Source organism: Salvelinus namaycush, chromosome 30 (genome assembly GCF_016432855.1).
Source record: "Salvelinus namaycush isolate Seneca chromosome 30, SaNama_1.0, whole genome shotgun sequence".
Taxonomy (NCBI): domain Eukaryota; kingdom Metazoa; phylum Chordata; class Actinopteri; order Salmoniformes; family Salmonidae; genus Salvelinus; species Salvelinus namaycush.
The window spans coordinates 5942593-5955499 of NC_052336.1; the positions used below are offsets into that span (position 1 = coordinate 5942593).

General features: G+C 41.9%; 2 protein-coding genes across 2 annotated transcripts; both read right to left on the minus strand.

Moving 5' to 3' along the window:
- Positions 1 to 6480: 6480 nt before the first annotated feature.
- Positions 6481 to 7765, minus strand: LOC120025330 (leukotriene B4 receptor 1-like). The gene has a single exon (XM_038969853.1). It carries the CDS (start codon positions 7664 to 7666, stop codon positions 6608 to 6610), a length of 1059 nt encoding a protein of 352 aa, XP_038825781.1. The 5' UTR covers positions 7667 to 7765; the 3' UTR covers positions 6481 to 6607.
- Positions 7766 to 8359: 594 nt separating this feature from the next.
- Positions 8360 to 9601, minus strand: LOC120024784 (leukotriene B4 receptor 1-like). The gene has a single exon (XM_038969067.1). It carries the CDS (start codon positions 9599 to 9601, stop codon positions 8474 to 8476), a length of 1128 nt encoding a protein of 375 aa, XP_038824995.1. The 3' UTR covers positions 8360 to 8473.
- Positions 9602 to 12907: the final 3306 nt, after the last annotated feature.

Genomic DNA, 12907 nt, shown 5'->3' on the forward strand with positions numbered 1-12907 from the left:
AGATAGATATGTACTTATAAGTAGGGATAAAGTGACTAGAAAAATATAATAAACAGCAGCAGCATATGTGTGGAGTCAAAGGGGGTCAATGCAGATAGTCTGGGTAGTTATTTAGTTAACTATTTAGCAGTCTTATGGTATTGGGGTAGAAGCTGTTCAGGGTCCTGTTGGTGCCAGACTTGGTGCATCAGTACTGCTTGCAGTAGCATAGATGAGAGAACACAGTGTTTGCCTTGCAGCATTGCTTTGCACAGGCAGTTGCAATGCATTCTATGTTCTGTGTGGTGCATAGGTTGGATATATCCATGGTATGTATCAAATTGTATGTGTAGACTTAACAGAAATAGTAGCAAAATGGCATGTTTAACTTTTGTTGAACACATATCCAGTAAAAATGGTGGATTACATAATGAACAAGTTCGACTGCAGAATTTATTACCCAACATTGATACAATGATGGCGTTGGTTCATGTTTTTAAAATAATATAGGAATTTTAGCTTCTCTTGTGCCAAGTTTGAAAGTGAAACTCTGTTGCACCACCTAATACAGAAAATACATGTATGTCCCTGGCTGGTAATGACTAACCATCGCCAGGTTTGTCAAGCTCCTATTTATTTGCTACAGAATCAAATAACATTGTATTTGTCACATGTGCCGAATACAAACAGGTGTAGACTTTACTGTGAAGTCCTTACTTACGAGCCCTTTCCCAACAATGCAGACTTAAAAAGTAAGACAAATTTGATATTTTTTGAAGGAAATAGTAACAAGATAAAATAGCAATAATGAGACTGAATACAAGGAGTACCGGTACCGAGTCAATGTGCAAGGGTACGAGGTAGTATTTACAGTTGAAGTCAGAAGTTTACATACCTTAGCCAAGTACATTTAAAGTCAGTTTTTCACAATTCCTGACATTTAATCCTAGTAAACATTCCCTGTCTTAGGTCAGTTAGGATCACCACTTTATTTTAATAAGAATGTGAAATGTCAGAATAATAGTAGAGAGAATGATTTATTTCAGCTTTATTTCAGCCATGGTCATTATGGCCAAACAGTTCAATTTTTGTTTCATCAGACCACAGGACATTTCTCCAAAAGTACAATCTTTGTCCCCATGTGCAGTTGCAAATCGTAGTCTGGCATTTTTATGGTGGTTTTGGAGCAGTGGGTTCTTCCTTGCTGAGCAGCCTTTCAGGTCATGTCGATATAGGACTCGTTTTACTGTGGATATAGATACTTTTGTACCTGTTTCCTACAGCATCTTCACAAGGTCCTTTGCTGTTGTTCTAGGATTGATTTGCACTTTTCGCACCAAAGTACGTTCATCTCTTGGAGACAGAGCGAATCTCCTTCCTGAGCGGTATGACGGCTGCGTGGTCCCATGGTGTTTATACTTGCGTACTATTGTTTGTACAGATGAACATGGTACCTTCAGGGCGTTTGGAAATTGTTCCCAAGGATGAACCTGACTTGTGGAGGTCTACAATTTTTTTTTCTGAGGTCTTGGCTGATTTATTTTCATTTTCCCATGATGTCAAGCAAAGAGGCACTGAGTTTGAAGGTAGGCCTTGAAATACATCCACAGATACACCTCCAATTGACTCAAATTATGTCAATTAGCCTATCAGAAGCTTCTAAAGCCATGACATAATTTTCTGGAATTTAAGTTAAATAATCTGTCTGTAAACAATTGTTGGAAAACATTACTTGTGTCATGCACAAAGTAGATGTCCTAACCGACTTGCCAAAACTATAGTTTGTTAACAAGAAATTTGTAGAGTGGTTGAAAAATGAGTTTTAATGACTCCAACCTAAGTGTATATAAACTTCCAACTTCAACTGTACATGTGGGTAGGGGTAAAAGTGACTAGGCAATCAGGATAAATGATAAACAGAGTAACAGCAGCGTGTGTGAAAGTGTGTGTGTGTGTGTGTGTGTGTGTGTGTGTGTGTGTGTGTGTGTGTGTGTGTGTGTGTGTGTGTGTGTGTGTGTGTGTGTGTGTGTGTGTGTGTTGTCGTATGTAGTCTATGTGTGTTGGTGTGTCAGTGTAGCATGTGTAAGTGTGTGGGTAGAGTCCAGTGAGTGTGCACAGAGCCAGTGCAACAGAGTCAGTGCAAATCAAAAGGGTGTCAAAGCAAATAGTCAGGGTAGCCATTTGATTAACTGTTCAACAGTCTTATGGCTTGGGGGTCGAAGCTGTTCAGAGAAACTGGTTGTGTGAGTGACAGAACACCTGTGTGGAAGGACATAAAATAACTCAACGGTAAGTCTTGGGAAAATGTCTCATAAAATGCATTATATTTCCTAAGGTCTATACATACAACATACCAGTGGTGGAAAAAGTACCCAGTTGTCATACTTTAGTAAAAGTAAACATGCCTTAATAGAAAATTACTCAAGTAAAAGAGAAAGTGACCCAGTAAAATACTACTTGAGTAAAAGTCTAAAAGTATTTGGGTTTAAATATACTTAAGTATCAAAAGTAAATGTAGTTGCTAAAATATACTTAAGTATTGAAAGTAAAAGTAAAGGTATAAATAATTTAAAATGTCTTATATTAAGCAAACCAGATGGCACCATTTTCTTGTTTTTTTATTGACGGATAGCCAGTGGCACACTCCAACACTCAGACATAATTTACAAACAGCATTTGTGTTTAGTGAGTCCGCTAGATCAGAAGCAATTGGGATGACCGTGGATGTTCTCTTGGTAAGTGCATGAATTTGACAATTTTCCCGTCCTGCTAAGCATTTAAAATGTGACGAGTACTTTTGGGTTTCATAGAAAATGTATGGAGGAAAAATTACATTATTTTCTTTAGGAATGTAGTGAAGTAAAATTAAAAGTTGTAAAAAATATAAATAGTAAAGTACAGTTACCCAAAACATGTACTTTCAAGTATTTTTACTTATGTACTTTACATCACTGCAACATATAGTATGAGGTATTGCATGCATTATTTTTCCTAAGGCCTATACATACCTCATAGCTAGGCTACAAGAAAAAAAACGTATGTACATTCCTACAGGTACTTGTCCAGGCACATGGCACATGTCTGCTGCCTCTCGGGAGCCCTGTGAATTGTTCATCCATGGCCTGGTTCCCAAGATGGTGTGTTTTGTTGCTCTCTAGGCCCATTTCTTCTGTACTTTAGGTAACTATGGGCTGTAGACAATACAAAGGAAAGGACTTTTGTCTCATCACCTCTTTTCACCCTATTATTTCCCCAAGCCTCAGGAGTGGTGGATCCCTTCACATTGAAATTCTTCTGGTGAAGGTATTTCTCTCTCTCTCTCTCTCTCTCTCTCCCTCTCTCTCTCAGCCTCCCTCCCACTGAGTGTATGAAACTCAGATGAAAGCTTTTAGGCCCTGCTGTGTCAGAGAAAGTGTGTTTAAGACATTATATGGTTGGTGGTTTCCTATATTACAGGGACTGTGATGTATGATGGGACTGTGATGTATGATGTCTCATAAAATGCATTATATTTTCTAAGGCCTATACATACAACATCCAGTGGTAGATGATGGGACTGTGATGTATGATGGGACTGTGATGCATGATGGGACTGTGATGTATGATGGGACTGTGATGTATGATGGGACTGTGATGTATGATGTGACTGTGATGTATGATGGGACTGGCATGTATTTCCCACGTGTTTTTATCTACACATAAAGGGAATTGCCGTAAGGTAGTCGGTCTCTATGTTTTGTGTTTCCTTCAGTGAGTGTTAATGGTGAGAAACTTCAATTCTGAATGAACTTGTCCTTTCTCTCAAGACTAGAGAGACAATCCTACTCTGGCAAGCTGTGACCAATGGTTTACATGTGTTTGACACCCTGCTAACTTTTTCTCACGCACTGACGGTTGTTTCCTCATTTTGCACCACACGTTCAGAGCTTGGCAGAGTCATCTTGCTGATGTGCTCTGCACACATAACTCAAGTCACACTATTTACCCACTGTAATTTTCCATAATTACATTGTCACACCGATAACTGTGACTCACAGAAAGTCAAAGAGGAGATGATAATCAGTGTCAAACCTGTTACATCTCCTTTTCAGTGTGCAGTTGAGTGTAGCCTATTACACTCCATGCAAGCAACATCAGTGAAGCAAGACATGAGCCAAGGCCATTTGACAGTCATATGATGTAGGTAAGCCTCAGGCTGTTTCGGCCTCTGTCAGTGTGACACCAGTGGATTTTAGTCAGCAGCCCCAGGCCCCAGAGCAGTGATGCTTCACCAGAAGTGAAACTGTGAACTCCACAGGAGCCACAGGCTCATCCTCACATAGACTGACCAGGCTGGCTGAAACATTCACATTGATTGGTTAGGCTTAGGTTCAGACAAGACAGAAGCACCTGCTGGAGCAGCAGCCAGCACCACCACCCACAGCTGTGATTACTGGAGACAGTGTCACAGTATAATTTTTCACAAATATACAGAGGGTAAAGGAGATCACCTTACATTAATATTGTACACACTACAGGAGCAGGTGAAAAACAATTTAGGCACTGTTGTCCTGTAATTGGGTTGTGTTGACACAAGCTGCCCTGCCCAGCCCTGGAGAGGTCTCCTGCAGTAATCCTTCCATTCAGTGTGTGTGTGTGTGTGTGCGTGCGTGTGCATGTGTGTGTGTGTCTGAGTGACAGCATGACACATTGAATAGAGCCAAGCTTACTGGAGCAGGATGAGACAGAGCCCCGTCTGACTCCCAGCCAAACGCTGTGTGACTCAGTCCTTCAGAAGAATACATGTGGAGACTCTGTGGAGCCTCTTGACGGTCAACACAGATATAAAGCTACTCACATCTTACCTAATATATAGTGAAATTACACCTTAGCGTACATCTTTTAGGCGGGTTCATTTACAGTTGATTTAAAAGTTAGATAGAAACTGTGCTATTAAATGGAGAGTTAGGGCAATGACTTGTGAACGTGTCAGAATTCCACAGTCATTGGAAAATAGGTACACTGCCACCTATTGGACTATAAGGACTGATGGATCATAATTTACAGTCAATAGTATGATATTGAGGAAAATAAAATGTATCCTATTTGAATAAAATGTTTACCGTAACTAGATTTAGCTGACATAGGAAACCCCCTAGCCCAACAAAAACAATATTGGTTTCTCTCCAATATGACTGTGCCAAAGAGTAGTACACAATTCCTCATTTCGTCAATGGTCAAAGGGGACACAAGGCAGATTTTCATGTTGCAATCTCCGTAGATGAGAGGGAAGTTGAAAGCATGACTCGTGCTGTCGCAGAACAGATGTTTTGTGTAGACCGGAACAACAGAACTAGAGGATTTATACTTTCTGACTGAAAAAACATTTTTGTAACACTTATAATTAAGCAATAAGGCACGAAGAGGTGTGGTATATGGCCAAGATACCACGGCTAAGGGCTGTTCTTAAGCACGGCGCTTTGCGGAGTGCCTGAACACAGCCCTTACCGTGGTATATTAGCGATATATCACAAATCCCCGAAGTGCCACATTGTTATTATAAACTGGTTACCAACGTAATTAGAGCAGTAAAAATAGATGTTTTGTCTTACCTGTGGTATACGATCTGATATACCATGGCTGTCAGCCAATCATCAATCAGGGCTCGAACCACCCAGTTTATAATGGTCTTTGAAAACACTCTCAACACATTTTTTTAAGTGATTTTTTTTTTTAATAAGTATTTTTTAATTTAATAAACGCATAAAGGGCTCCCAAGTGGTGCAGCGATCTACGGCACTGCATCTCAGTGCAAGAGGTGTCACTACAGTCCCTGGTTCGAATCCAGGCTGTATCACATCCGGCCATGATTGTGAGTCCCATAGGGCGGCGCACAATTGGCCCAGCGTCGTCCGGGTTCAGCCTGGGTAGGCCGTCATTGTAAATAAGAATTTGTTCTTAACTGACTTGCCTAGTTAAATAAAGGTTAAATAAAAAATATAAATACATTTGGCATGGGGTACATACACATGTTCATTGACTTCAACTATAACAATGAAATGATCAGTATGAAGACAGTTGGAAAGCTCAGTATGACAGGAAGAGGCTGATATCTGTGGTTGCCATTATCATGAAGGCTAAAGCTGTGGGTGAAATATATTCTATCCAGATCAGGAGGGTCTAAAATAAATGTTGTGAGGTAAGGCTTCAAGATAAGCAGCTGAATACATACAGTACACTCAGTCATTATACTCATATCATATAGCTTCAGACAAACATATACAGTGACACTATGTTCTTTTTTCTATGAAGCTCTTTTTTCTGTGGCACATGGAATATAAAAACATTTGAGCATGAAATTAGCATTATACCACAACTGATGAATGTGTTTAACACAGTGGGGCCTACATAGAAATATGTGTATATGTTAAAAAGTATTTCAAAAGTTTATTAAAATTCACTACAGGTAAAATTATATACAGAACCTATTTTAATGTTTTTATATGCATTATGTTTGACAAACATTACTAACAATTGCTTTTCTACATTTTAAGTTAATTAACATATAGAAACAATGTGACAAATCAAACTTTGTAATTTACACACAAAAATCTTTATCAAAAACATATGATAAACATCGTTTTCAATCTCAGGAAGAAACATTTTCACATATATTTATAAGTACATCCATTTGTTCCTTAGGCTCTGTGACACACTGGGAGCTGTGGCTCTGTGTCTGAGAGATGCTTGGTCTCTTGGTCACAAAGGACAGTTCTTTAGTCCCCTCTCCAGGAGCCGTGCTTGAGATGTGCCGGAACAATTTCTGAATGCCTGTCTCCCTCAGGGAACTCCGGAACGTACGCGCCACAAACACATAGAGCAAAGGGTTGACCGAACTACTGATGAACACGAGCGCTCCAGCGATGAAAGTCATGGTGGTTCTGACGCTCTCTATGCGCTCTGCAGCCTCGCGGTGGGACCCCTTGATGGTGAGGATGACGAGGGAGAGCACGTTGCCGACGTGGTGAGGGGTCCAGCATAATGCGAACACCACTACCATGCTTGCAATCAACCCCATGGACTTACGCTTGGACTTAAAGGTAATCTGTGCGATGCGGCTGTAGAGACAGCTGTAGCAGACGACAAGAATGCAAAAGGGGACAGCAAAGCCCACCAGCGTCTCCAGTAGAACACACACTGCCTCCTGGCTGTCTGAGGTGTAGTCCCTGTACAGGCAATGCTCCTCCCCAGGGTCCCCCTCCACCACCTGGGTGGGAAAGACGGGGGTGCTGAATAGGAACGCAGCAGCCCACAGAAACAGAAGAACTTTATTCAAGGCCTTCTTCCTCCTCCAGCCGGCTGAGGCAAAGGGGTGTCGCACAGCGACAAAGCGCTCGACGCTCATGAGGGTGATGAGGAAGACGCTGCTGTACATACAGGTGTTGATGACGTACACCATGGCCTTACAGGATACCTCCCCAAACACCCAGGAGCGGGCCAGGGAGTAGATCCACAGGGGCAGGGTGATGAGCACCAGCAGGTCTGCAGCAGCCAGGTGGAGGATGAGCACCACGGTGTGGGAGCGCTGCTGGACGTGCCTCAGGATGGTCCAGATCACCAGCAGGTTCCCCGGGACCCCCACCAGGAATGACAGGCCCAGGATCACACAGGCCACCACTGTCCCGCCAGCAAACTCATCAGGAGCCATGGTGGACTCTGAAGCTGAAGACAGCTGATGATCGAACGGTTCTGGTTGATGCTGCCGATCGCCTTGCCTCACCTCGCCTTACGTGCCTTCTATCTGGTGTACATACTCAGACAGAAAAAAAGTGCTGCACCAGCAAGCTTTCACTTCCCTTTAACTTTGCTGAGGAGAACAGGAAAGAGGTTGGTTTTTCACAGAGCCATCATTCTGTGAGAGACATAGCACTGAGTCATCCAGTGGGTCCTTATTGTGGCACTGTCTGGAAAAATATATCTTCTGAGATATTTTAAGAGTTCAAACAATTGTATTGACCACAAATTACTTTTATTGAAGTGATATGAACTTGAGATCAGATTTTTTTCTTTTATTGTGATCAAATAGAGTAAGGGAGTGTGTTATTTTAAGTAACATGAATTTCAATACAAAATAAAGGTTAAATCAAATAAATCAAATAATATTCAAGGAATTGTAACATGACCATGAATAAATGTTATTTAAATTATACCACTTTGTGAGCAAATGCAATAGCTTTGTTGTGTTGAAATAGTCACAATTGAATTACTTGTGTGAGCTTTTCTCACCGTATTTCACAAGGACCACAACAATATCTACATTTTGTACCATGATCATAAAAATACAACTTTTAATCAAACTTCTAGATTCTAGACATATTTATTTCTCATCAATGCTGACATCTGAATCAATGATCAGGTCACAGTTTTCATTTGACATTTTAGTCATTTAGCAGGCGCTCTTATCCAGAACGACTTATCCAGAATGCTCTTATCCAGCGCGACCATCTCTGTAGTCCTACACGGTAGTTATGTCTGTGGTATTGTTGCAGTCTGGCCTTACTGAGGACATTATGTTTTCCGATCCTATTGTGTTGCCAGATCCTATTGTGTTTTCCGATCCTATTGTGTTGCCAGATCCTATTGTGTTTTCCGATCCTATTGTGTTGCCAGATCCCCTTAGCTTGGAGGAGGTGTGTGAGGAGAGTTCCTGGAACAGCCTGACCATGCGGGACTCCTGGAGACTGCCCTGGAAGTTCCTTGCAGCGAAGGAATAGAACACAGGGTTCACAGAGCTACTAATGAAGGCCAGCGCTCCAGAGATAAACACTATTGCAGTCTGGGCCACAGAAACAGGCACAGCATCATCTGGATCCTCTGTCAGGATGCTGACTAGGTCTACAGTGTTGAGGACATGGTGAGGAAGCCAGCAGAGAACGAAGGCTACCACCACACTACTGATCAGAACTGTCGACTTCTGTTTGCTGCTGCCGAAATGCATTGTCCTCAGGTGTGTTGCTACTAGACAGGAACAGACAGCCAGGGTGGAGAAGGGGACCACGAAGCCCACCAAGGTCTCCAGGCATAAGAACACCACCTCTTGGGCCACTGAGCTGTACTCCCTGAAAAGACACTGCTCAGTGCCATCGATCTCATCGATGGAGCTGGTAAGAATGGATGGGATCCCTAAAAGGAAAGCCAGAACCCAGATAGCCACTAGAGCCTTGTCCATAATTGCCTTGGTCTTCCAGCGCAACATCTTGAACGGGTACAGGATGACAAGGAAGCGCTCGACGCTCATGAGGGTGATGAGGAAGACGCTGCTGTACATGCAGGTGTTGATGACGTACACCATGGCCTTACAGGACGCCTCCCCGAACACCCAGGAGCGGGCCAGGGAGTAGATCCACAGGGGCAGGGTGATGAGCACCAGCAGGTCTGCAGCAGCCAGATGGAGGATGAGCACCACGGTGTGGGAGCGCTGCTGGACGTGCCTCAGGATGGTCCAGATCACCAGCAGGTTTCCCGGGACCCCCACCAGGAACGACAGGCCCAGGATCACACAGACTACTGATCGCCCTACGGTTGACATTTCATTAAACAATGCATCATCATCGTCTGAGATGGAGGAACCCGAGCTCTTCATTTTGCACTGCAGTCAACTGCTGTTTCCTAAGAAATAATGATTTTGTCTGGGGAGTACTTCCTTATATCACCCTTGGCCTCGAAAGCAGTAACAGTCACTTTACTTCTGTAATAAAACAAGGGTTTCTGTTTGAGTGTGACAGGAAAGCAATGTGGTTAGCTAGATGTGACAAAGAAAAATGAACAGGTTGTTAAATATTTTATGTATTTTTTATTGTGTTTATTTTTTACAGTAGATTATGGATGCCTTCCCCATTACAGTTTATACAATAATTATTTTTAGTGCATGTGTTGGGCGCATTTTACAGTCGTGGCCAAAAGTTTTGAGAATGACACAAATATTAATTTTCACAAAGTCTGCTGCCTCAGTTTGTATGATGGCAATTTGCATATACTCCAGAATGCTATGAAGAGTGATCAGATGAATTGCAATTCATTGCAAAGTCCCTCTTTGCCATGCAAATGAACTGAATCCCCCAAAAACATTTCTACTGCATTTCAGCCCTGCCACAAAAGGACCAGCTGACATCATGTCAGTGATTCTCTCGTTAACTCAGGTGTGAGTGTTGACGAGGACATGGATGGAGATCACTCTGTCATGCTGATTGAAGCTTCCAGTCTGTTATTCAAACTCAAAAGGAGGGTGGTGCTTGGAATCATTGTTCTTCCTCTGTCAAACATGGTTACCTGCAAGGAAACACGTGCCGTCATCATTGCTTTGCACAAAAAGGGCTTCACAGGCAAGGATATTGCTGCCAGTAAGATTGCACCTAAATCAACCATTTATCGGATCATCAAGAACTTCAAGGAGAGCGGTTCAATTGTTGTGAGGAAGGCTTCAGGGCGCCCAAGAAAGTCAAGCGCCAGGACCGTTTCCTAAAGTTGATTCAGCTGCGGGATCGGGGCACCACCAGTACAGAGCTTGCTCAGGAATGGCAGCAGGCAGGTGTGAGTGCATCTGCACGCACAGTGAGGCAAAGACTTTGGAGGATAGCCTGGTGTCAAGAAGGGCAGCAAATAAGCAACTTCTCTCCAGGAAAAACATCAGGGACAGACTGATATTCTGCAAAAGGTACAGGGATTGGACTGCTGAGGACTGGGGTAAAGTCATTTTCTCTGATGAATCCCCTTTCCGATTGTTTGGGGCATCTGGAGAAAAGCTTGTCCGGAGAAGACAAGGTGAGTGCTACCATCAGTCCTGTGTCATGCCAACAGTAAAGCATCCTGAGAGTATTCATGCGTGGGGTTGCTTCTCAGCCAAGGGAGTGGGCTCACTCACAATTTTGCCTAAGAACACAGCCATGAATAAAGAATGGTACCAACACATCCTCCGAGAGCAACTTCTCCCAACCATCCAGGAACAGTTTGGTGACGAACAATGTCTTTTCCAGCATGATGGAGCACCTTGCCATAAGGCAAAAGTGATAACTAAGTGGATTGGGGAACAAAACATAGATATTTTGGGTCCATGGCCAGGAAACTCCCCAGACCTTAATCCCATTGAGAATTTGTGGTCAATCCTCAAGAGGCGGGTGGACAAACAAAAACCCACAAATTCTGACAAACTCCAAGCATTGATTATGCAAGAATGGGCTGCCATTAGTCAGGATGTGGCCCAGAAGTTAATTGACAGCATGCCAGGGCAGATTGCAAAGGTCTTGAAAAAGAAGGGTCAACACTGCACATATTGACTCTTTGCATCAACTTCATGTAATTGTCAATAAAAGCCTTTGACACTTATTAAATGCTTGTAATTATACTTCAGTATTCCATAATAACATCTGACAAAAATATCTAAAGACACTGAAGCAGCAAACTTTGTGGAAATTAATATTTGTGTCATTCTCAAAACTTTTGGCCATTGACCCCCCTCCACCCCCCCTTTTTTTGCACTAACTCTTGCACTGGCTCTACGCACACTCAGTAGACTCTACCCACACACACTACACTGACACTCCAACACATACACACACACACACACACTACATACGCTCAAACACACAAAACACACACACACACACACACACATGCATATTGACACCACACACTCACACACGCACACACACACACACACACACTACATACGCTCACACACACAAAACACACACATGCATATTGACACCACACACTCACACATAGACACACTTTCACACTTTTTCACTCTCTTCACATGCACTGTTGCTACTCTGTTTATTATCTATCCTGATTGCCTAGTCATTTTTACCCCTACCTACATGTACATATTACCTCAACAACCTTGTACCCCTGCACATTGACTCGGTACCGGTACTCCTTGTATATACTGTAGCCTCGTTATTGTTAATTTATTGTGTTACTATTTTTCTTTAGCAAATTTTTTTCTTACTTTTTAACTCTGCATTGTTGCAAGTAAGCATTTCACTGTAAAGTCTACACCTGTTGTATTTGGCTCGTGAAAAATAGCATTTTATTTGACATAGGGTTGACTCTTTTCATTGTTATTATTGATTACTCTACTGCATTGTCGAGGAAGCTAGTGCATAAGCATCTGACTGCACCTTTTATACCTGCTGTAAACAGGGTTTGTCATGAATTAATCAAAAAATTATTTTTTTGGGATGGGTAGGTTACGTTCTAAATGTAATGTATTACAAACTTGTGATCAGTAATATAACTAGGATAACACAAACTCAGTAACATAATCGGATTACTTTCACAGTTACCAGTTACCTGTCCAAAACTGTAATCCTAGTTACATTACTTTTGGATTACTTTTTCAATAGAATAAAGATTAAAAGGATCCATCAAACTCATTTGGTGTGTCAAACTTAAACTTGCACCTTTTTTTTAATGTTGAATTGAAAGTCATTGAGAAAACAGAAAGATGTCAGAATAAATTTTTTGCAAACATCCTTTCTGAATAAAAAAGTAATCCAAGAAGTAATCATCTAGTTGTTCAAAAGTATCTGTAATCTGATTGCAATATTTTTGCTGGTAAAGTAAGTGATTACATGTAATTGTTTTTCCTAATTAGACATGTAATTGATTGCGTGTAATCAGTTACACCCCAACCCTGATTTTACTGGACAACTTTGCACTTGATAGACTTTTATTTTGAAAGTTGTTGTGATGACGCTCAGAATTTCATGTCCTGGGTCTCCAACATAGATTGTATATCTCCAGCCAGTGAGAAATAAACAAGATGTCATCAACATATGCCGCGTTCACACACTAGACGGAACTAGGAAACTCGGAAATGTCCGACCTGCTTACTGGTTGAAGTTATACACGTGCCGCGGTCAACGATTTAGCAAAATGGAAATTTCCG